The following is a 26,241-nucleotide window of genomic DNA, read 5'->3' on the forward strand; positions in this document are numbered from 1 at the left end:
GTTTTTTCCAATTCTGTGAAGAAAGTCAGTGGTAGCTTGATGGTGATAGCATTGAATCTGTAAATTACCTTGGGCAGTATGGCCATTTTCACGATATTGATTCTTCCTATCCATGAGCATGGAATGTTCTTCCATTTGTTTGTGTCCTCTTTCATTTCGATGAGCAGTGGTTTGTAGTTCTTGGTGAAGAGGTCCTTCACATCCCTTGTAAGTTGGATTCCTAGGTATTTCATTCTCTTTGTAGCAGTTGTGAATGGGAGCTCACTCATGATTTGGCTCCCTGTTTGTCTGTTATTGGTGTATAAGAATGCTTGTGATTTTTGCATATTGATTTTGTATCCTGAGATTTTGCTGAAGTTGCTTATCAGCTTAAGGAGATTTTGGGCTGAGACGATGGGCTTTTCTAAATATATAATCATGTCATCTGCAAACAGAGACAATTTGAGTTCCTCTTTTCCTAATTGAATACCCTTTATTTGTTTCTCTTGCCTGATTGCCATGGCCAGAACTTGCAACACTGTGTTGAATAGGAGTGGTGAGAGAGGGCATTCTTGTCTTGTGCCGATTTTCAGAGGGAATGCTTCCAGTTTTTGCCCATTCAGTATGATATTGACTGTGGGTTTGTCATAAATAGCTCTTATTTTTTTTGAGGTACGTTCCATCAGTACCTAGCTTATTGAGAGTTTTTAGCATGGAGGGCTGTTGAATTGTGTCAGAGGCCTTTTCTGCATCTGTTGAGGTAATCATGTGGTTTTTGTCGTTGGTTCTGTTTATGTGATGGATTACGTTTATTGATTTATGTATGTTGAACCAGCCTTGCGTCCCAGGGATGAAGCCCACTTGATCATGGTCTATAAGCTTTTTGATGTGCTGCTGGATTTGGTTTGCCAGTATTTTATTGAGGATTTTCGCATCGATGTTCGTCAGGGATATTGGTAGAAAATTCTCTTTTTTTTTGTTGTGTCTCTGCCAGGCTTTGGTATCAGGATGATGCTGGCCTCATAAAATGAGTTAGGGAGGATTCCCTCTTTTTCTATTGATTGGAATAGTTTCAGAAGGAATGGTACCAGCTCCTCCTTGTACCTCTGGTAGAATTCAACCTTGAATCTGTCTGGTCCTGGACCTCTTTTGGTTGGTAGGCTATTAATTATTGCCTCAATTTCAGAGCCTGTTATTGGTCTATTTGGGGATTGAACTTCTTTCTCGTTTAGTCTTGGGAGGGTGTATGTGTCCCGGAATTTATCCATTTCTTCTAGATTTTCTAGTTTATTTGCATCGAGGAGTTTATAGTATTCTCTGATGGTAGTTTGTACTTATGTAGGATCGGTGGTGATATCCACTTTATCATTTTTTATTGTGTCTATTTGATTCTTCTCTCTTGTCTTCTTTATTAGTCTTGCTAGTGGTCTATCAATTTTGTTGATCTTTTCAGAAAACCAGCTCCTGGATTCATTTTCTGTAGGCTTTTTTGTATCTCTATCTCCTTTAGTTCTGCTCTGATCTTAGTTATTTCTTGCCTTCTGCTAGCTTTTGCATTTGTTTGCTCTTGCTTCTCTAGTTCTTTTTAGGGTGTCGATTTTAGATCCTTCCTGCTTTCTCTTGTGGGCATTTAGTGCTATAAATTTCCCTCTACACACTGCTTTAAATGTGTCCCAGAGATTCTGGTATGTTGTGTCTTTGTTCTCATTGGTTTCAAAGAACATCTTTATTTCTGCTTTCATTTCGTTATTTACCCAGTGCTCATTCAGGAGCAGGTTGTTCAGTTTCTAGGTAGTTGTGTGGTTTTGAGTGAGTTTCTTAATCCTGAGTTCTAGTTTGATTGCACTGTGGTCTGAGAGACAATTTGTTGTGATTTCTGTTCTTTTACATTTGCTGAGGAGTGCTTTACTTCCAACTGTGTGGTCAATTTTAGAATAAGTGTGATGTGGTGCTGAGAAGAATGTACATTCTGTTGATTTGGGGTGGAGAGTTCTGTAGATGTCTATCAGGTCTGCCTGGTGCAGAGCTGAGTTCAATTCCTGGATATCCTTGTTAACTTTCTGTCTCATTGATCTGTCTAATATTGACAGTGGGGTGTTAAAGTCTCCCATTATTATTGTGTGGGAGTCTAAATCTCTTTGTAGGTCTCTAAGAACTTGCTTTATGAATCTGTTTATTAATCTGGGTGCTCCTGTATTGGGTGCATATATATTTAGGATAGGTAGCTCTTCTTGTTGAATTGATCCCTTTACCATTATGTAATGGCCTTCTTTCTCTCTTTTGATCTTTGTTGGTTTAAAGTCTATTTTATAGGAGACTAGGATTGCAACCCCTGTTTTTTTTTTTGTTTTTTTTTTTCCCCTTTCCATATGCTTGATAGATCTTTCTCCATCCTTTTATTTTGAGCTTATGTGTGTCTCTGCACATGAGATGGGTCTCCTGAATACAGCACACTGATGGGTGTTGACTCTTTATCCAATTTGCCAGTCTGTGTCTTTTAATTGGAGCATTTAGCCCATTTACATTTAAGGTTAATGTTGTTATGTGTGAGATTAATCCTGTCATTATGATGTTAGATGGTTATTTTGCCTGTTAATTGATGCAGTTTCTTCATAGTACTGAGGGTCTTTACAATTTGTCATATTTCTGCAGTGGCTGGTACCGGTTGTTCCTTTTCATGTTTAGTGCTTCCTTCAGGAGCTCTTGTAAAGCAGGCCTGGTGGTGACAGAATCTTTCAGCATTTGCTTGTCTGTAAAGGATTTTATTTCTCCTTCACTTATGAAACTTAGCTTGGCTGGATATGAAATTCTGGGTCGAAAATTCTTTTCTTTAAGGATGTTGAATATTGGCCCCCACTCTCTTCTGACCTGTAAAGTTTCTGCCAAAAGATCCACTGTTAGTCTGATGGGCTTCCCTGTGTGGGTAACCCAACCTTTCTCTCTGGCTGCCTTTAACGTTTTTTCCTTCATTTCACCCTTGGTTAATCTGACAATTGTGTGTCTTGGAGTTGCTCATCTCGAGGAATATCTTTGTGGTATTCTCTGTGTTTCCTGAATTTGAATATTGGCCTGCCTTGCTAGGTTGGGGAAGTTCTCCTGGATAATATCCTGAAGAGTGTTTCCCAACTTGCTTCCATTCTCCCCGTTACGTTCAGGTACACCAATCAAACGTAGATTTGGTGTTTTCACATAGTCTCATATTTCTTGGAGGCTTTGTTCGTGTCTTTTTACTCTTTTTTCTCTAAATTTGTCTCCTCACTTTATTTCATTAATTTGATCTTCAATCACTGATATCCTTTCTTTCACTTGATCGAATCGGCTATTGAAGCTTGTGCATGCATCATGAAGTTCTTGTGCCACAGTTTTCAGCTCCATCAGGTCATTTAAGGTCTTCTCTGCACTGTTTATTCTAGTTAGTCATTCGTCTAACCTTTTTTCAAGGTTTTTAGCTTCCTTGTGATGGGTTAGAACATGCACCTTTGGTCGGAGAATTTCGTTATTACTGACCTTCTGAAGCCTACTTCTGTCAACTCGTCAAAGTCATTCTCTGTCTAGCTTTGTTCTGTTGCTGGTGAGGAGCTGCGATCCTTTGGAGCAGAAGACATGCTCTGTTTTTAGAATTTTCGGCTTTTCTGCTCTGGTTTCTCCCTGTCTTTGTGGTTTTATCTACCTTTGGTCTTTGATATTGGTGACCTACAGATGGAGTTTTGGTGTGGATGTCCTTTTTTTTGATGTTGATGCTATTCCTTTCTGTTTGTTAGTTTTCCTTCTAACAGGTCCCTCAGCTGCAGGTCTGTTGGAGTTTGCTGGAGGTCCACTCCACACCCTCTTTGCCTGGGTATCACCAGCGGAGGCTGCAGAACAGCAAATATCGCAGAACGGCAAATATTGCTGCCTGATCCTTCCCCTGGAAGCTTTGTCTCAGAGGGGCACCTGCCTGTATGAGTTGTCTGTCAGCCCCTACTTGGAGGTGTCTCCCAGTTAGGGTACACGGTGGTCAGGGGCCTACTTGAGGAGGCAGTCTGTCCGTTCTCAGAGCTCAAATGCCATGCTGGGAGAACCACTGCTCTCTTCAGAGCTGTTAGACAGGGATGTTTAAGTCTGCAGAAGTTTCTGCTGCCTTTTGTTCAGTTATGCCCTGCCAATGGAGGTGGAGTCTAGAGAGGCAGTAGGCCTTGCTGAGCTGCAATGGGCTTTGCCTAGTTTGAGCTTCTGGCTGCTTTGTTTACCTACTCAAGCCTTAGCAATGGCGGACGCCCCTCCCCGTGCCAGGCTGCTGCCTTGCAGGTTGATCTCAGACTGCTGCACTAGCAGTGAGCAAGGCTCCGTGGGCATGGGACCCGCTGAGCCAGGGAGAGAATCTCCTGGTCTGCTGGTTGCTAAGACCATGGGAAAAGTGCAATATTTGGATGGGAGTGTCCTGAGTGGGAGTGTCCTGGGTGGGAGTATCCCGTTTTTCCAGGTACAGTCTGTCATGGCTTTCCTTGGCTAGGAAAAAGAAATCCCCCAACCCCTTGCATTTCCTGGGTGAGGTGATGCCACGCCCTGCTTTGACTTGCCCTCTGGGGGCTACACCCACTGTCCAACCAGTCTCAATGAGAGGAACCAGGTACCTCAGTTGGAAATGCAGAAATCACCTGTCTTCTGTGTCGATCACACTGGAAGCTGTAGACCAGAGCTGTTCCTATTCGGCCATCTTGGAACAGAACTTATTTTTATTTTTTACCACCAATATCTCTGCGCCATCTGGGGTCTGCTGGATCATACAGTCTTAGCAGCCAGGCTGCTTGCACCACACCCTAGACCTGCTGAGGGGTCCTTTCTTTCTCTGAGCCCCACTCAAAGCTGGCAGCTGCTGTGTCATGCAGTCTGTGGACCAGAGCCATATCCCAGATGTATCGCCCCCACAACCCAACCTAATCGGCACTGGATTGGGGGATGCAAGATATAGCAAATTGTCTTTTCCTTAGGAGGAGATATCCCAGCATGCCCCTGACCTCTGGGTCCCTCCAAACTTCACCGCAGCTGCCAGACCTGGAATCTTCAGAGGGCTTATCTGCCACCTCTGGAGCATATGTGTCTTACCAAGACCTCCTGTGTGCTAGCCACCCTGTGCTTGTTCTGTCCAGTCAGCGTGGCAGTGTTGCTCTCTTTCCTCTCTTAGGCCCAACACTGTCACAGCTAGGTTGTTGCTGGGATTCGTATTTTGTTATCGACTTAGCATCCAGAAAGAAGAGTTGCATGTAATGCCTGTAGGGGGAGGGTGCCTGCTGCCCTGTAGGGGAGAGGCCTCTGCAGCATCTTCCAGCTTAGCCAAGTGCAAGCCCAGAGGGTCCCAACTGGGGGACTTGCAGGTAGGTTGTTTGGACTCAACAATATCATAGGCATTCATCTAGAATTCCCCATCCCAGTTTTCAGAATGTCAGGTTTTCTCTCTCAGGGCCCGGACCTGCATACTTCACCTGCCTTGGCTGAGATTTAAACATTTCCAGCTCTTAACTCTCACAATTAGACCTTGGAAATTGGAAACCCACAGCTTTCCATTGTGTCTAACCATCCAATTCAGGTGGTGGCAAAGACTGCTTTGTACCCACTAGGAAGGCCCTGTTGCTCTCACACTTAGCTGGTAACTGCAGTTCAGTCTCCCATTATCCTTATGCAGGGCATTAGTATGACTTTAGCAGTGACTAGCCAACTCTGCTGCTTTTCTGGAGTTTTTCCGCTGAATCTGCATTATTGCCTTGGACATGAAGCATATCCCTCCATTTGGACATTTTCCAGGTCACCATCAGTGTAATCTTTAGCAATTGAGCCATGACCTGTGCCAGGGACTACCCTCCTATCAGTTAGGATAGCATCCTCAACTGCAGAGTTGTCTGTGAGCATGTACCAGACCCCCCATCCCACCACCTGCTTTCTCAGATCATTCTCAGGGCCACTTGGGTTAGTCTGAGTCTGAGCAACAGACACCAAGATGGGATTACAGTTACAGGATTTGATTAAGGATACCACCCACCTATGTGAAAGAAAAGGGGGTAGAGAAACTACTGGGGAGGCTGAGAGAGGCATCAAACCACAGTGCAAACCTGACCCTTGCAGTGGGGAGGAGAGGGGGTTGGGTGTGAGCGAGCTCTCCTGGTCTACCATGAGGTCTAAGGGAGATTCAGCAGAGCCGTCAGGGAATTCTTGTCTTTAATTCATCTTTGTCAACTTTTCTCAGTTATTTCATCCTGCTTTCTTGCTGCAGACTAGTGTTGTCATTCCCCATTTCATGTGGTGGGAGTTATCCATTTCCGTAGTTGAAGAGAGCAGCCAGACCAAGCTGGATAGCATCGTCCCACCTCCAAATTCCTAGGGAAGGACCGTGGCCCAGTTTCAGCCATGTCTGGGATCTAGTTCACAGCTACGTGAACAAGGTTGTCTCTCTCTAAATTGAGACATTTGCCAGAAAAGCTGGACAAACTACAGACCTAACACTAATAAACACTTTATATAACCTCTAATAGTCCTAAACATTTCATTAGCAATCATTGTTTTATTCTTTGAAGAATGATTCAGATGGGTCATAGTTCTTCCAATAAAGGAATCAAGAGACGTACTTAAGTATTCTGTTGGTGACTAACTGGATTAGTTCGTTAAATGTTTGTTTTTGTAATTGCGAAGTATTTTCAAGGGTAATCACTGATCCAGCATTTTTTCCTTTGACTCTTCCTTGCTCTTCAATTTATTCAAAACTGAATTAGTGTTAGAGAAGATAAAAACTGTCTGGGAGAAGAATACATTTGTTAGAGTACCGCTATGCTTTGGATGTGGTTTGTCTCCATCAAAACTGATACTGAAATTTGATGCCCCAGTGTGGCGACGTTGGGAGGTGTGGCCTAGTGGAAACCCTTATGAATAGATTAGTGCTTTCCCTGTGTGGTAAGTTCTCACTCTTGTGGGGATGGATTACTTCCTGTGAGAGTGGATTGTTAAAAAGAGTCTGGCTTCCTTGGTTTCTGTTTCTTCTCTCACCGTGTGATCTCTTTGCGTACACCCACTGTCCTCCTATTTTCTACCATGAGTGGAAGCAGCCTGAGGCCCTTACCAGGTGCAGCTGCCCAGAATCACAAGCCAAATAAACCTCTTTTCTTTATGAACGACCCAGTCTCAGGTACTCTGTTATAGCACCACTAAACTAAGACAAGTAATTGGCATTGAATTTGAAAGCCATAAAAATCATTGCTACATGATTGGAACTTTAAAGAAGAGCTGCAAAGCCCCCTTTTCTGAAGTTGTAGACAGGTAGCATGGCCTCTGTCTGGTGTCTTTTGTATTTATACAGGCATAGGAAATCCAAATAGAGGTTTAATGAATGTGAGAAATGAAGGCTGGGGATTAATTAGTCAAAGCTGAAATCCTGGAACAACAAAATGTGAAGTACCCCAAGGGAAGGCCAAAGAGAAATATGTATGTAAATGTCTCTGGCTGTACAGTCAGCAAACATTTTTTGAATAATCAGGTTGTGTCGAGGACTGTTCAGGGCATGGTGGGGAACACAGAATTCATGGACTCAGTCCCAAATTCAGGCAGCTTGTAGTTCATCTGGGAAGAAGACAACTGTCAGTCCTGCCTCTGCCAGGCGTAGAGACTCCTACAGTTTGCTTGGGATGGTAAATGGGGAAATGAATGAAGTGCCCACATATTTTCCGTTCCGAATCCCTCTCAGAGCTCCCTGTTGTTCTAAAATAGAGTGTATTTATAGAAAATGTGAGGTATAGTGAAGCCAACAGGTTAGGAGACAATGCCATAGAAAAGATAGCTTGTTACCACAGTTCCCAAGAGGAGGAGTCCCACCACACCACGCAGGGCCACATAGGAAGCCCAGGGTCCCTCAGGAGGCAGAGCGGGAGAGGGAATTGTGGACCGGAGCCTTTTTTGTGGTTTCTGTGGGAAGCAGTGTACGAAGCAGGGGAAGCAGACTCAGGATTGGCGGGTTTGAATAGTTTTGGTGGGCTGTCAGCTTGGGGGCTGTTTCTAGTTGTCTAGTAGTTTGGCCATGGGGTGATTTGTAGTGGGTAGTGGCTGGGAGTGTTAGAGCCTCATGGAGGAGGTGATAGGTATGTGGGCTCTGGATGGGTTGGTTTGCATTTGAAGAGGGCCCTCTTAGGTGAGTTGTTTTCCATCTATTGGAATTAGTAACCCTGGGAGGATGGCACCAAGCTATCCACCCCCATGATCCAGAAGCTTCCCACTGGGCCCCACTTTCAACACCTGAGATCACATTTCAACATGAGATTTGGAGGGGATAAACAAACTATATCAATAATCTTGTGAAAATGAAAATATATTCTAGTCATTGAATTTCCTAGTATTGTATGAAGATGAGGCTGGTTGTATGATTAGGAGGTTTGAAACTCTATAAACTCCTTAATGGAAAGTTGAGATTTTATTTATCATCTTTTGTTTTTTTCTCACTGCAACCTCTGCCTCCTAAGTTCAAGTGATTCTCCTGCTTAAGCCTCCTGAGTAGCTGGGATTACAGGCACCCGCCACCATGCCTGGCTAATGTGTTTTTGTTTTTGTTTTTAGTAGAGATGAGGTTTCACTTGTTAGTCAGGCTGGTTTTGAACTCCTGACCTCAAGTGATCAACCCACCTCAGCCTTCCAAAGTGCTGGGATTACAGGCGTGAGCCACTGAGCCCGGCCTATCATCTCCTTTTTGAAGAGAGGGGTGAGAGGGGTGAAAGGGATGCCTAGGATGTTGGAGAAGGCTTTCCTGAAGTGTCCGGTGATCCCTGACTCTTTTTAAAGTCTGAGGCACTGGCGCTTGGGGAGATTTTGACAGGTGTTAACTGCCTGGCTGGCAGTTTCAACAGGGGAAAGCCTCCCTCCCCGGTGTTCATATTTGTAGATCTTTTCTCTTCAAATATTCCCCAGGAAGGAATGTTCCAGTCTTTTTGGATGGGAGTAAAAGCCAGGCTGCCTGTGTTCTAGGAGCCAAGTGGAACAAGGGGTCAGGGGAGCTGTCTCAGCAGTCATTGTAGACTTTGATTTAATTTCCTGTTTCCAGTACATTTCCTCCCCCTACCTTTAGCTATGCCTGGAGTCCCAAGTTCAAATTCTTCAATTTACCTTTCTTTTCCAGAGAGTAAAACATCCTGGGTTGGTTGGAGGAGGGGCAGCCCAGGAAGGGAGAAGGCATTCTTAAATGGAGTTTTAAAAGCCACCCCTCCTGTTTTATCTCCCCTCAATTCCTGTTTTGCATTTACCTGGTGCCTCCTACTGAGCCCTTTTGTAGGGAGGGGGAGGTTCTGTGGCTCAGGTGGGCTTACTTGCTTGGGATGGTAAATGGGGAAATTCACCTGCTCCCCCCAGTTAGCCGTCTAGGTGTACCACAACGCCAGAGGTTTGTCTAGGTCCAGTTGCCTGCCGCACAGAAAGCCAATCACTGAGACAATGAGTGTTGCCAGGGAAGAAAGCTTTGATTGGGTGCCATAGCTGAGGAGATGGGAGATAAGCCTCAAATCCATCCTCCTGACCTACTAAAATTAGGGGTTTATATAGCAGGAAGAAATGTAACCATACATTTAAAAAACAGGAATTAGGGAGAGATAAGGAAGGGGAGTTGGTCAACAGGAAACAGGTGGTCTTAGGCAGTCATGATGGGTGAGGAGCCTGACTTCTCATGGTCCAGATGAGATGACCTAGTAAGTTTTAGTTTTTTAATACTACCTGGAAGGCCTGATGGATGGTTGCCTGAGAAAGCAATTCAGATAAGACAAATGTAACTTGATGAGGTTTCAAGACTCAGAGGGTCAATTTCTATGTTTATTTAAAGAAACCATAAACACCGGTTCTATGGGACAACTGGGGTGATGTCACAGTGATGGCCTTTCCTGTCTCTCAGTCTGGTTAAGTGGCCTCAGGTTTGTGGCTTTTGTCTCCTCTCTTGCTCTTGGTACATGTGGACTTTCTGCCTGTCCTCTCGCTCCTCATTTCAGTGAAGAGAGAAGTCAGAAAAACGGCATGTATTATTTTTCTGTAAAGTGAGATTATACTATACATAGACCTTCAGGATCCATAAAACTCACTAGAGTAATTCACTATTTGTTGCATTTTAGCTGTTCTGTCACATAGAAATTTTAGGATAATGAAAATTCCTGGAAAATTATCAATTTTCAAGGGAATTAAAATTCCAGATTTGTTAAAATGTGAATATGAGCTTATAAAGAATGTCTTTTCAATTTTCAGATTGTGAGCTATGCCTTTGGTGAAGAGGAACATTGAGCCCCGGCACTTGTGCCGGGGAGCTCTGCCTGAAGGAATTACCAGCGAACTTGAATGTGTGACCAATAGTACTCTTGCCGCTATCATACGCCAGCTGAGCAGTCTGAGTAAGTCATCTTTTTTCTGATTACCAGTGACATTACCTTTTTGTTAGCAAATTGATTTTAATAGTTAAGTATTGTCCAAAGAAGAGACTGCAGCTTTAAGGAAAAGATCCTTTCTCCTGTATGTCCCAGTGTGAAATTGACCACTGCACCCATACTGGGCTTGTGATGCTTAACTTCAGGCAATGAAGATGTGATGCTGTTACCAACTCAGAAATTGTTAGATAAGATCAAATGTGCAGATTTAAAATAGTGTTAATTTTTAAAAGCTTTTGAAAATGAAGATAATTGGTAGTTTTTTTTTAAACTACCGATTATTATGAATTATTTTGTTAAACTTGAGTAGGACCAATTGTTTTGTTTTTTAAGTGTAGTAGGTTGAAGACTAGTTAACACCTGTGATATGCCTGGCACATAGTACCTACTCAACAAATATTTGTTGATTGAATAACATCCCAAATGAACCATAGTGTAAAGCCAAACGATAGATTTGCCGATTTTAACCAACTAAAAGTTAAAATGCAGATACTGACTTCCAAATTGAGGTGAACAGCTCAGCTGATTATTGTATGTATGGTACCAGGTATGTATTTGCACGCGTAGATGTATGGCAAATGCAAGCATGGGAAGAAAAGGCTGCTTCTTATTCTAATTTTGAATATTAACATTAAATATCCGAAGAATATTTTATAAGACTCAAATATGCTTTTTCCTTCAAAGGAATGCTTTTTCCTTCAAAGCTTTTTGAAGTTGCACTATTTTTCCCCTAACTTTTACATTTATTTCGTGATCTCGTTTTCTCACTTCATCCTACTCCTTTTCAGTTTAGATGGTTTATGTGGCATTTTTGGTGACAGGTTTTCACAGTTAAATTTTGCAGCAACTCTGCTAATAACTAGAAAATCTTCCATGAAATGTCCCATATTGGTAGCCTCAAGCAAAGGGCAACATTTTTTTAACTCAATTACTTTTATTTATTTTGAAGAAACGCTGCAGATAAGTATTGGTTTCTTTAATAGAATTGTACTATATTGTTACTGATATATTTTTAATAATATCTATAATCATTAGCTAAGGCAAAAGTATGTAAGGAAATTACATAAAATGTTTTAAAATAAAATTTTTCTGGAATCTAAGCTCTATTATAATTGATTTTTGGTAGTGGCTATTGATAAAAATATGCAAATTCACTAATTACATGAAGACTCCTTATAAATTATTGAAGGGTAAAATTGTTTTTGTTTGTGTTTATTTTTGTAGGAATGCTTTTAGTCTTTTGTTTTGATGGCTGAAATGCCTGTTGGCACAAAGTGTAAGTGATGAAAGCCAACATAAACTGTCAGAGTTTTAATAATCAATCTGTATCTCATGCTGTAATATTCAGCGGAGTATTGTATTAGTTGTGTTTATGATGTTTGCTTGGCCACAGTCTCCTGTAAGTGAATCTGCCCACACAGTATGCCTTGTTCTACATGGCCCTTCTGGTAAATAGAATAGTAATAGCCCCTCCAGATATGTCCATGTCCTTATCCTTGGAACCCGTGGATGTGGTATGTTATGTGTAAGAGGGAATTAAGGTTGCTGTTCATCCTGGTTTACCTGGTTGGGTTCAGTATAATCCACAAGGTCCTTTAAATGGGAAAGGAGGGAGGTAGAAGAATCAGCACCAGGGTGACGTGATGTGGGAAAGACCCAGCTGCCATTGCTGACTTTGAAGATGGAAGAAGGGGCCATGAGCCAAGGAATGCAGGCAGACTCAAGAAGCTGGAGAAGGCAAGGAAATTGATTCTCTCCTGAAGTCCCCAGAAAGAACACAGATCTGCCAGTACCTTAGTTTTAGCCCAATGAAATTCATTTCTGACTTCTGACATCCAGAACTGTAGGATAATAATTTGTGTTATTTTAAGCTGTTATGTTTGTGGTAATTTGATACAACAGCAATAGGAAACCACTCTAGCTTTGGTTGTGTTTTGTACCACCCTATCCACTGTAGCCTCATGATTGGACCATGGGTGGGAATCTGCCTAGTGGATAGTCAGTTCTGAGTTAGGCTACTGCAGTGCATCTCAGCCTGGCTTCTCTATCAGAATCACTTGGAGAACTTTAAAACAGGATGCTAGGAATCATCCCAGAGATTGTGCTTCTGGTAAGCACCAGAGATGACCCACAGAATTAGATACACACGTGTCTAGATTGAAACAATGAGCTGGGTCAGTCATATCCTTTCAGGAAGTTCGAACTAAGAAATGCAGTGAATTTGCTGGTCTCTTATGGGACCTACAGCTAAAATGTCATCTGGTGCTGAAAAAGCCATAATGACCACCTGTTAGGCAAAGTTGTGGGAGGGGGCAAAACCCAGGAGGAAACTGAAGGAAGCCAGTTGGTGAGGAAAGGCAAAAGAAGGATGTACAAAGAGAAGCAAGAGCATGAGCGAGACCATGAGGCCCACAAGGTGGAGGCAGCAGCTGTTTCTAGACCTGCCCAGGATGGCTTTCCCCTCCCATTTGCCGTACAGGGCTTGGGTGTCCTCACAGTGACCCTTCCTCACTTCAGGTTCCTTGAGTGCATCTGGGGCTTACAACCCAGAGAGCCTTACAGAAGGAGAGGCACAGTGATATATACTGCCAAGGATGTAATTTTGGAAAATGAAGATAACTGAGTGCAATGAACTGTGTTTCCCAACAATTCCGCATTGAAATCCTAATCCTGATTGTGATGGTCTTTAGAGCTAGGATTTTGGGGAAGTAAGAAGTCATGAGGTGGAGTCCTCATGCATAGGATTAGTGCCCTAATTAAAAAGTCCTGAGAGAGACACCTTGCCCATTTTGCCTAGTGATGCCATGGCAATGAGGCACTGTCTTGAAGAAGAGAGAGCAACCCTCACTAGACATCAAATCTGTTGGCACCTTGACTTTGGAATTCCCAGCCTCCAGAATTGTGAGAAATAAATTTCTATTGTTTGTAAGCCACCTACTCTGTGGTCTTCTGTTATAGTAGGTCAAATTGCCTGTGACACTGAATTACTGATTGGTGATAGAATATCAAAGTAGATTATCTGTAGTTTATGAGTGTTTATTCATTCAGCTCCCCTCTAAATACAGGAGACAGCAAATAACTTTGAATTGGGTTCTAGTTAGAAGTTAACCACGTTTATAATTTAAAAAATACTTGGTAAGTCACATCAACAAGATTATAAAGTAGGAAACAGATATGCAGTTATTACAACCTGCTGTAAGACAGCACTAGCACATAGTAAATGACATTAATGTTTTGCATGAATCTTTAGTTGTTGGTGATTTCCCACTGGGTATTAATATATTACAGGGGATGAGGAAAGTTATATGCAAATGTATATGAGCTAAAGTTGTTAGGAAGAATAAGAGAATTTAAAGGAATGTTTTATGTTATTTTTAAATTTTGTAATAATTCATCAGGTATTTAAAGAGATTTAGGAATGTATGAACCTATAATATTAAAAGTCTTCTTTTACAGTGTATTCATTCCTATGATAAAGTCAAGACATAATCATTTTTAAAATTCCTTTGAGGACCTACCTGGCCATTATTCAGTGGGTTCAAATGAGAATGGATCATCTGAATCCTCCTCACTTCCCTGCTCACCCCCACACCTGTGTCACACGCCTCCCACCCTTATCTCCACTCCCCACAGTAGAAAATCATTTTCAGGTACAGATTGAGATAGATGATGTATAATTATCTATAAGTGATATACATATATCAATATGTATAAGTGATACAGAGGGGGACTAGACTTTCTTTACATGTGTATCTTAAGGGAAACACCAGCACAACTTAGGGATTTGCCTTGAGCCTACACTGGTCATCACTGCTTGAGCAGCGGGGACTTGCCCTGGGAGACCTACTGTGAAAACCAGGGCACCTAATTGTTCTAGGGAAGGAAAAACAGACCAGGACTCCACAGGGAGTTTCTTTGGTGTTTTCTAAATAGGAAGAGAATTACCTGATCTTTCTGATTCTTGTCACATTTATGGAGACAGTTCAGGGTTATGAGGATTTAAATGACTTTGCATAAAGCAAGAAAAGTATCTGGTCTTAGATAGCTAATGGAATTCTGAAGGTCCTACAACTTTACATAACTTTTGGGAAATCTGTAGGTTTTTAGCTCTGGATATGCTTTTACTACATCCAGATCAGACACTTGACTTCAAGGGCCAGAAATTTGTCAGCGTTAAATTTTTAACAGGCTTTTTAGGGAATTGAAATCTTTCCAGTGAGACTATATTGAATTTAGTAACAGTCATAGGGATGAAAGAGAGGAAGTTTGTAACATGAATGACCATATAGTTTAAAGAGATCACCAGTTTCACAGGTTTGTCCAATAAATTTTTTTAAGTCTTTCTTCATTTTCAGATTTTTTTCTTTGAGTGTTACCTCTGATACAGTACAGTGTGAGCAGTCAGGGTGGCCGGGGGAGGAAAGCCGCATGCCAGACAGTTTTAGGTGTGTTACTTGGTTTTCCAGCTAGGGAATTTCATTATCTTTTTCTTCAAATAATGACAGTTTAGTGTAGCAATTAACATTAAACTAGGAATGCTGTTTCATCATTTTCCTTGATTAATCTGAATGCTGTTGTTCCTGTCAGCTAGTTGGTCGATTAAAATCACAGTATCTTGTAATCAAATTCCTACTGATATTGTGATGTAGTTTCAATATAAGTTGCTTAAAAAGGAGATGACATTTTTGCCAAGATGACATAAATACTTCATAAGTTTGATTTTGCTACTTTTTTTTTCTTTGTTCTTGTGATAATAGCTGTTTCTCCCTCCTCCCCCTTAAAATTCTTCTCAGGATGTCACAAAGAAAGGAGTTAGAACTTTAGTGAGCCCTGCCAAAAAAAAAAGTTTGGGTACGTTAATGGTACTATTAAGATAACATAGAACATTTAGCACAGAAACATACAAAAGAGTCAACTTTACAAAATTCCATTACTCAGAAAAAATTATTTGTAATACTTTGAACATATCTTTATACAGATGGTATCTCATTGTACATATAGTTTTATAGCCTGTACTTACTGTATAGTAAACGTATGTGTTGATTCTTATAAGACACATTTTTGAATAGCTGGAGATTATTATATTGATACACTATAATTATTTAACCATTTTACTAATGTTGGACATATAGTTGTTTATTTGTAGGGGAACACTATTATAAATTCTTATTCAAAATAATTACATACATCTCTGGTTATTTTTTATTTTTTAAAAAAAGATTTCTTATGCCTGAGGAGTCATCAGGCTTCCTCATAACAAGCAAAGATAGTCATCACAAATAGCCCACAATTCTGTGACTCCATTAATTTTAAATATGCTTCTCTCTTTATAAATCATTATAAAATCTATTTTTATTTAATTTTCACGTGTGGAGTAATTGTACAAATGAGAAGGGAAGTCTGTGTTCTTCCGAAAGGTTTCTAAGTGATTGTTTTTATTAATGCTCCTTAAGATAGACGTTGTGTTTCCCACTAAACCAAATGCACTCTCATACATTGGCTTTATATAAGTGGATCTGAAATTTGGAGGTGTGTTAAGTGACATAAGTGCAGTTCTACTCAGGATAGAGATTTTAGTATTTTAAAGGCATGCGCTGAATAAATTTCTTGGATGATGTAGCCAAACAAGATTTTGGGGGAGAAGAGGAGGATAAAACATGGTTTTTGAAGGAACTAGATTGTAAGTACATTTCTATACAGTTTGAGGCTAGGGTTGTGGGCAAGTTAAGATAAAATATATTGAGGTATCTGGACAGAAGTTGACTGCAAGGAACACAGCAAGAATTTAAGAATATTTAATGCTGCGAACTTTGTTTTTGCATCTCTCATGAACAAAGAAAGCCAGTGCAGGTAAGTAAAAAGTAATGTGTACTTAGGAAACTAGAAGATAGAATTCTGTCAGCAGGAGAATTGAAGGCAAGTATAAAAGCCCCACCACCCCGACAAAAGGCAGTATTATAGGGAATTTACAGACTCTCCTGACCCACCATGTGACCCGGAATGTCAGAAATACTTTCTTAAGGGTATCGTAGAAGTAATTATTAGTTAGGTTGTTTCTTATTTTTCCTTCCTCCATATGGATTTTAATACAGCAAGATTTAATGCATCATAATTCTTAAGAGCACAAGTTAGAGCAGTTCTGGCTATCACTAAATTTATCTGGCTTTATCATCTCTCTCGTTGTATTTCATAGAATTACATCTCATATCAGGTACATGATTGTGATTATCAGCAGCCTAAAGTAGTAGTCTTCCTTAAAAGACACCCTTTTAAAAAGGGAGTAAACATTCTCCGCTTTAATCTACTGTTCTTTTACACACATTGTCTGGCAAAATAAATATAAATATAAATATGAGATAGGTGGGAAAGGAAAAATATGTGACCTGTAATCAAGAGAAACAGAAGTCAGTCAGTAGAAGCAAGACCCACAGATGACTCCAATTTGGGAAATAACTGGAAAGTACTTTAGAGTAGTTATGAAGAATTTGTTGAAGGGGTGTCCAGCTTCTGGTCTGGCTTTATAGAACTTGGAAGTCACTCATGTCTCCACAGTAAGAGGAAGCTCAGTAATCTGAAAACCAACCTTTTGAAAGATCCATCAAAGAAATGAAGTTACAGGACAAACTGATGCCCCCAAATCTGGAACACAGAAACCCATGAACAGGAAGCCTTGTGGGAAGCATTTCAGGGCTGCAAAAACTTGGTGAGTTGCTGGAGGCTCAGCGAGGACAAGTTGGAGAGTTAGAAGCTCCAGAGGGGCCCAGTCAGAGGGGCTTCCATACTTGTGTATTTTACTGCGAGCAACCGTACCAGGTTCTTACACTGAAGACTGGAGAAAAATCTCTGTTCGTCCATTCAGGGGAGAGGGGGATGGACTTTAAGCCCAAAACATCTGGGCATAGTGGCTCACACCTGTAATCCCAGCACTTTGGGAGGTCGAGGCGGGTGGGTTATGAGGTCAGGAGTTCAAGACCAGCCTGCCCAAGATGGTGAGAACCCATCCCTCCTAAAAAAATACAAAAATTAGCCAGGCGTGGTGGTGGGCGCCTATAATCCCAGCTACTCGGGGGGCAGAGGCAGAGAATTGCTTGAACCCGGCAGGCGAAGGTTGCAGGGAGCAGAGATTGCACCACCACATTCCGGCCTGGGCAACAGAGTGTCACTCTGTCTCAAAAAACAAAACAAAACAAAACAAAAAACAGCAACAACACCAAAATGCCCAAAACATTTGAGTCTTTTTAACCTGCCTGCCCTCCAAAGAAATTATTTCAGCAGAGTCTAACAGACTGAGATTTTACCAGAGCTTAACAGACCTGGTTGGAGGGAAATACACAGCAGCTCCAGTCCCTTCTGGTCTTTCTGCCTAACCTGAGGGGAAGTGGGAGTGAGACCCAGGGTCCCAGGCTCATTAGAAGACTGAGACCCCAGTCATAGGACTGTGGAACACTCCCTTTTCACACCCAGCCCCCCACCCTCTGACACCTTACCAGCCCAGCACTAAGGGCCTGTGTACTGGGATTCCTTTCACCTTGTGTGTCATGTCTGGTTTTCATCAGAAAATTACAAAGCGTACTAAAAGGCAAAAAACACAGTTTGATGGGACAGAGCTAGCATCAGAACCAGATTCAGATATGGGAGGAATATTGACATTGTCAGACCAGGAGTTTAAAAGAACTGTGATTAATATGCTGAGGGATCTAATGGAAAAGTAGACAACATGCAAGGACAGATAGGTAATGTCAGAGAGATGGAAATTATAAGAATCAAGAAAAATATATTGAATGTAGTGCAAAAGTCGAACAACGTGTGAGGAAATAGCAGTTTCAGCAGAGAAATGGAAATCATTTTTTTTTTGTTAATGCTAGAACTGAAAAATACAGTATCAGAAAGAAAGAATTCACTTGTGGGGACCTAATAGCAGACAGGACACAGCAGAAGTGATTGGTGAACTTGGAGACAAGTTAATAGAAATTATCTAAACTGATTCACAAGAGAAAATGAATTTAGAAAGAAGGCAACAACAAAAGTTTAGCGCATCCAGAGTACGGGACTATATCAAATGGTCTGACACATATATAATTGGAATTCCAGAACAAAAGGAGAAAAAGAGAAGGAATAGAGCAGAAGAAGTAATGGAAGATAAGTTTTGAATATTGATGATAGATATCAACTAACAGACACAAGAAGCTCAGCAAAGTATAAAGTATACAGAAGGTATAAAGTATACAGAAAGTATAAAGAAAACCACATCATAATAAAATTGCTAAGGAGGCCAAGGCGGGTGGATTACTTGAGGCCAGGAGTTCGAGATCAGCCTGGCCAACATGATGAAACCCCATCTCTACTAAAAATACAAAAGTAGGCTGGTACCGTGGTGCATGCCTGTAGTCCCAGCTACTTGGGAGGCTGAGGCATGAGAATGGCTTGATCCTGGGAGGCAGAAGTTGCAGTGAGCTGAGATCATACCACTGCACTCCATCATAGGCAACAGAGCGAGACTGTAAAAACAAACAAACAACAACAAAAAACCAAAAAAAATTTTGCTAAAGGAACAAAGATAAAGAGAAAATCATAAAAGAAGCAAGAGGAAAAGTATACATTATGTAAAAGAAGGGAACAATGTTAAGGATGACAGCTGACTTGTCATCAGAAACATCAGACCAGAAAACAGTGGATAAGTGCTAAAAGAAAGAAAATTGTCATTCTATAATTCTATAGTTGGTGAAAATATCTTTTAAAAATGAAAGACATTTTGTTCAGACAAAAATCTCAGAGAATTAGTCTTCCAGCAACCTGTACTACAAACAATTCTTATGCTGCAGGGAAATGATACCATTTGGAAACCTGGATCTGCAGGGAGTCCAGATTACCAGAAAAAGTAAATAGGGGATTAAATAGAAAAGGTCATCAATAATTAGGTCTATGTCTGCTTAAAAGACTAGTAACTGTCTAAAATTTATGGCATTTATAATCTATGTGACAGTAAAATATGTGGCAGTAAATGCTGAGTGTGAAAGTGATAGACTTACACTGTTGTGTTTTACATTGTTTATGAAATATTATGTTATTTGAAAGTAGAGATGAGTTAAGGGCACATAGTGTAATTTCTAGTAACCATCAGGAATAACATACAGATATCAAGCAAAATCCTAAAATAATGATTTGATTATCCCAGAAGACAAGAAAGGAAGAACAAAGGAAGAAGAAACAGAAGGGCTAAATGGAAAACAGTCAGATGATAGATTTAATCCTAACCACATCAATAGTTTCTTTAAATAGAAACATTTTAAACTTTCTCTTAAAAGGCAGAGATTATCAGGCTAAATTAAAAAGTGAGACTAAAATACTTGCATTTTGAGGATGAAGACACTGATTTAAAGAAAGTTAATGAAAAAATATGCCCTGCAGATGCAAGATGTAAGAAAAAATATGCCCTGTGAATACAAGATATAAGATATGGTTTTGTGAATGTTAGATGAAGTAGACTATAAAACAGATGAGCCAGGACCTTTAATGGTGGTAAAAGAGTCAAGAACACAGAGCTTTAAATGTATATGTACCTAATAAGAGGGCTGCAAACTACATGTAATAAAAATAGAACTGAAGGGCGAGGTAGGCAAACTCAAAATCATAATCGGCGATTTTAACAAGTACCCCTCAGTAATTGAAAGAACAAGTGGACAGAAGATCTGTAAGGATAGAGGGGGTTTGAAGAATATACCAGCCAATCTGACTTAATTCATCGTTGTATACCAAACTCCCAAGTTGTAGAATACACATTCTTTTAATTTCCCATGAAACATATACCAAAACGGGACATCTGATAGGCCATAAAATAGTAAGTTTAAAAAGATTAATATACAGAGGGTGATGATAATGGGATAATTATTATCTTTTTAGATAATTCTCAAATATTGGAAAATCAAACAGTATTTAAAAATTAATCCTCGGGTCAAAGAAAAACTCAAAAGGGAAATTAGAAACGATTTCTAACCATGTGGTAATGAACACAAAATACCAGTGTATTTGTGGGATAAGTGTGTAGAGAAAAATTAGTAGCTTTAAATGGTTATGTTAGAAAAGAAGAAAGGTTTAAAATCATGAGCCCATGCCTCAGGTGGGCCCTTGGTGTTGCTCTGCACTCCTGTTGTAATCTCTGTGTTAGTTTTTGTGCTCCTAGTTGCCTATTTCATGTCTTTCCACCTCGTACCTCGCTCCTCTGCTGATGACTGTGCTTCTTATTTCACTGGTAAAAGAAAAGCAATCAGAGGAGCAGTAAAGGTCTCCCTCTGACACATTGCACGCTGATAGGCCTCGTACCCATGTGTCCTGCTCACCCTCCCTTAAATGGACAGGCTGTTCCTGCTCCTATCCAAGCGTCTCCTCCAGCTGAGCACTGGATTCCATACCCTCAGGCTCCTTCCAGGCTACATGCACCTTCTGTCTTCTCTGTATTTTCTTTTCCCCTTCTGTCTGTGTCATTCTCATCAAGTATAAATATGTAAAGAAATCTCCCAATTTGAGTACATTTCAAATCATCCTCTCTCTCTCATCCATTTCTTGCTCCCACAGCAAGATTCCTTGAAGGATGTATTCATACTCTATATCCCACATTGTCTGTTGTCCCCATTGAGATTTCGTTACACTCATGCTTTTGAAACTGCTCATTGGCATGACCAGTGACTTGCATACTGCTAAAATCCAGTGGCCAGGCTCCCTTGTTACTTCATCTGTGACCGGCATGCGACTCACAGATAACTGCCTCCTCTGGAGAAACTCTCTTCACCTGCACAGTGGTCTGCCACCCCACTCTGGTGTTTTTCCTACCTCACAAGCTGTTCTTTGTCTCCTCAATGATCTTCCCCACTTGGCTCTTCTCTGCCTGTTCTCATTTACTAACTGACCTCCTCAGGTCCCATGGCTCAAAATAATGTCTTTATGCTGATGATGTTCAAATGTATGTCTTCAATTCTGACCTGTCTCCTGGTTTCAGACTTACATACAACTATACAACTGTCCACTCAATATCTTCACTTGGATTTCTAATAGATATCTCTAATCTCACATGTCTAAAACTGCAACTACGATTTCTTTCTTTCCCAGCCATCCCCCATCTGTCTTAGCAAGTGGAAACTGTCCTCTTACAGTGCTTTTGATTATCTTCTTTCTCTCATATCAGAGACATCCAGTCCAATAATGAATGAGGTCAGTCATCTTCAAAATGTATAGCAAATCTGTATGCCTGTTAGCTGCCCCGATGTCACTATTCTGATCCAAGTCAGTATGCCTCTCGCCTTCTGTCGGATTTCCAGTCACTTCCCTCAACCCCCTCCCCAACACAAAGGGAAGGGCATCTGTTTCTCTGTCCTCTTCTTCTGCCCTTTTCCCCATCACTCACTGGGCTTTAGCCACACTGGCCTCCTTGATGTTGCTCATATACACCAAGCACGTATTTGTCTTCTGTCTGGAAGGTTCTTGCCCTAGATATTCATCTTCCCCCTCTTCAGTCAGTTGATACCATCTTATCAAAGAGGCCTTTTGTGACCACTGAAATACCACCACCCACTTCCTTCCACTCTGTTCTCTATAAAAAAATACGGCTTTATTTTCCCCGTAGTGCTTATTTTCACCAGTCACATTGCTTGTTTATTGTCTGTTTTCCTCAACCATAATATACCTTTCATGAGAACAGGGCCTGTGTCCACAAGTGTATTTCTTCAAGCAACAAGGACAAGGCCTGATACACAGTGGATGCTTGAATATTTGCTGAAAAAATGAATACGCTTAATAATCAATGTCTGTTAGTTCTTAAAATGCTTAGAAAGAATATTGTAATGAAGTATTTTAAAAGTTAATTGTAGTTAATTATGGGTGACGTTTCTTTTTATTTTTCTGAATTTTTCAAATTTTCTATCATGAGCATGTGTTTTATAATCAGGATGGTAGCAGTAGAGTCTTTAATTGGACTTTGGGTCATTTTTCCTACTGTTTACTTTCCTGTGTTTTCTGTATTTCTTACAATAAGCATGTATTGCTTTTATAGGAGAAAAAATACTTCTAAAAAAGAGGGAAAAAACTTTAAGCCCAATATTATGACTTGTTATTTTATGGAATTCAATAGGAACTGACATTACAGATACTATATTGAAGTTTCTTTTTTAACTTTTCATTTTGAAATGATTTTAGACTTTAAAAAGATCAAAAACAGTACAAATAATTTCCGTAAGCTTTCACCCAGATTTCCCAGATTTTGTTTTACATTTCTTCTTTTTCTCAGACCTCTCTTCCACTTTCCCACCATACATTTGCATATATGCATATATATTAAAAATGATTTCTTTTTTTGTTTCCTTTAATCTGAAATGGTTCCTCAGTCTTTCTGTGACTTTTATGACCTTGACGCTTTAGAAGGGAACCAGCATTTATGTTATGGAATGTCCCTTGGTTTGGATTTTCTAATATTTCCTCGTGACTAGATTTAGGATATTGACAGAAATACCACACGGGGATGATGTGTCCTCCCCTGTGCGTTTCATTAGGAAGCTCGTGTGTCTGCTTGTGCCGTAACTGGTGATACTGACTTTCATCAGTGGATTGATTACCCGAAGTTTCTGTAATGCAAAGATTTTTTTCCCTATGTAATTAAAAAGTATCGTATGGGGAGACACTTTGAGACTGTATAAATGTTCTGTTTCCCATCCTTCTTCGAACCCACTAGTCTCAGCATCCACTGATGATCCTTGACGGAAACAGTTGCTGTGGTGGTTGCAGAATGATGATTTTTTTTGTCATGCCATAATTTCTTCAACATTAGTTAGTTAGCATTCTGCTGCAAATGCTTTCACTTATTTCCCTATTTATTTACTTGCTCATTTATATTAGTATGGACTGATGGATTATTTTATTCTGTGGTTTATAATCCATTGACTTATTTTGATCCTTACATTTTTCTACATTTGGCTGGTGGGAGCCCTTTCAAACAGGCTTCTGTGTCCTTTTGACATCTCCCCACCAATCTCAGAAGTCAAGTCCTTTGAGCACTTTACTCTTTCTAGCACAGCAGTGCATTCTAGGCTCATGTGGTTTTCTACCCTGCGCCGTGGAGTCATTTTCCCAAGAAACCTGTTTCCTTTTAGTGGAGAACAAAAAGCCAAAATCTTGACAAACCGAGATCTAGGTGCTAGTGTGTGTGCTGAAATTTATGAAAGCTCTAGTTATGACTGCTCTTTTGTTCCCCGGGAAGGACTCATACAAGATAACTTGGTTGTTTCCAGTAAATCTTCACTTTTAAATACAGCTGAAAAATCCATGTACAGTTTTTATGCTTTGGCAATTTAGAAGTGTGAGATAAAGTCAAAATATTAGTGATTTTCTTTATACTTCGTTTTCCAAAGTAAGAAAAGTTTCTTTTAAGCTATTCATGTCTTTAAACAACTGAGTATAGTTTCGTAAACAAATTAAAACATTTACCTTTCTCTTTACCTAAACGCTCTTTACCTAAAACTCTCTTTACCTAAATTCTCTTTACCTAAAACTCTCCAGAATTTAGAAACTATTTATCAGTGGCTAAGGCCAAAATAATTGTCACCCAGTTACTAAAAACAATTCATTATTCAAAAAATAACATATAATTTCATGTCATGACCGACCCCATATTACTGACAATCTGGCCAGCCTACAATAAATAACAAAGTTATTTTTCCCCACCAAGAAACATGACTTCCTGGTAATAAACCTTCCCAACACCAAGAAATAAAAAAAGGTCTTATTCTAACCCAAACAAAAATTAATCATCAGTACTTCCATAAAAATGTTTAATTTAAAAGTATAGTTAGTATATAAATATATCCCAATTTTGTTAGTTATGTTTTCTCCGATCTGTAACTCACTTTTATACTAAATTATTTAATTTATTTTACATAAATACTACCATATATAATCTATAGTTCCTTGTAATAGTCCCATTAAAATATATTAGGTACAGAAAAAGATGACATCAAGCAAAAAACGAGATCATATGAATTAAAAAAATAAATACAGTCCAAAACGTGTTTTCCAATAAATAGACGAGTATACACACCAAACCCGATACTCATTCCTTACGACTGTGACAACTGTGACTAAAGACTGTGGACTTTCCTAGACAAGAGCCTTCCTGACTACATAATACAATCACTGCTGCTCTTGTAGATACAACCAGAGGGTGGAATTATGACCAGAAGGGGGAGCTTGTGAGCCCTTTGCGCATTCTCTTGGCTTGCTAGCAGAATTTCACAAAATCCCTTGTCAACAAAACTTCACAAAGTGCCTGACTCAAGGACTGAGAGCAGCCCTCTGGAAGAATGCCCTAAAGATGATACATGGGGTAGAGTGCAGGTTCCCGCATCCCCTGCCTAAATCACTGCATTTTCCAAAAAAGGTGAATCAATAATCCTAGCCCTTATCTTCTCCTCTGCAGAAGATAGTGTCTATTGATTTTGCTTTTATCATGTATAACCAGATGTATCCTCACATTTTACTCTATTGTAACATCTATTAGGTTGGTGTAAAAGTATTTAATATAACTTCTAAACACATTTGATATACCTGCTAGACACAGGCAGGGCCACCATCACTTATATATAAACTGTGGTCCAAAATACTACTTTAAAATAGTCTAACAACTCCTGAGAAGCCTCTCCCGGGTTACATTCCTCAGTAAGACTTACAAATAAAGCTATTTTTCAAATTCTTCAAAAGCCTGGTTTTTCTTTAGTTGACAGAGGCATTTATCTCAACCTGATGTACTTGGATATGAGTTCATGTGGTACTAGTAAGTTCAGAAGTGGAACCTTTGTCAACAAAGAATGAATAAATTGCATTTACCTCAGTGTGGTCCGTAATTCAGAATTAGTTTAGCTATTAATGGACTTGCCGTTGAAAGAGTGAGTAGAATTCAGCTTTTCAAATCATTTGCTGTTTGCAAAACTGAAGGCTGTAATTATAACACTTTATTCTTATTCATCAGAAAATATAGCTCCTTCCATTTTTTTCTCTTCAGACACTTGTCAGCTTTCAGCAGCTGGCAAAATATTAATTATGCAAGTCTTTAAATTTTATGTCCCTTTATAAATTGAGAACTTCTGAGTGGAAATGCAGTATCAGTTGCATGTTTTTCAAGTAGGGTTAGGCATCGGACATAGAGGCAAATGTTGCCTGTCCTTTTCTGCTTATACAGCATTGAGCTGAGAGTACATGGTGGTGCTCTCAATAGTAGTTGCTGTGCTTTGAGAATATTGCTGTCACTTTTGCAAGAGGCTATGGGATACACTCCCATATTCTTGGTATATATGCTGTCCCTATTAATTAGTTTTCTGTACCGCCGAAGGGGATGGAATGGGAGCTTTTAAGTTACACTGGAGTATGTGTGTATATATAAATTTATTTTAAACTGTGAATGGTCAAGCAGAAACACAAAAATTGGTTTCATTTTGTGACTATGTCAGACATTGAGAAATAAAGAACTGATAGACTTGAATATGAAGCATTCGGAACATGGAGTTCATCTACAAATCACCCAGCATTTCACCAAATGGATTCTATAAAACAGTAGTTTTGAAAGATGTTATTAGGTGTTTCCAGGCCCAGTCGCTATAAGAACATGATATGTGAGAATGCTTCTCTTGCAGATTGCCAGTTTAATGAATTTGAGACACCCCAAGGCATAGAAACATGTTTAATCCTTTAGCTCCTCATTGCCCAGTCTTCCTTGAGCAGGAAGCATTTGTTCGCTTTGTGCTTGTTAGCAAGAAACACTGGCATAGATCATGTGCTTTTCATTCAGCTGGTAGTTGTTGAGCACTGGCTGAGCACA

At 40.0% G+C, this 26,241-nt stretch overlaps 1 protein-coding gene across 7 annotated transcripts in view; it reads left to right on the forward strand.

The window, feature by feature from the left end:
* Positions 1-26,241, forward strand: part of WASF3 (WASP family member 3) — a 131,643-nt gene that overhangs the window by 75,889 nt on the left and 29,513 nt on the right. For all 7 annotated transcript variants that reach the window (XM_021929505.2, XM_021929503.2, XM_009191667.4 and 4 more), the window contains one exon: positions 10,213-10,355. In XM_021929505.2, the coding sequence (XP_021785197.1) occupies positions 10,223-10,355 (133 nt within the window). In that variant the 5' untranslated portion in view covers positions 10,213-10,222. The remainder of the gene's footprint in view (positions 1-10,212; positions 10,356-26,241) is intronic.

Source organism: Papio anubis, chromosome 15 (assembly GCF_008728515.1).
Source record: "Papio anubis isolate 15944 chromosome 15, Panubis1.0, whole genome shotgun sequence".
NCBI classification, from domain to species: domain Eukaryota; kingdom Metazoa; phylum Chordata; class Mammalia; order Primates; family Cercopithecidae; genus Papio; species Papio anubis.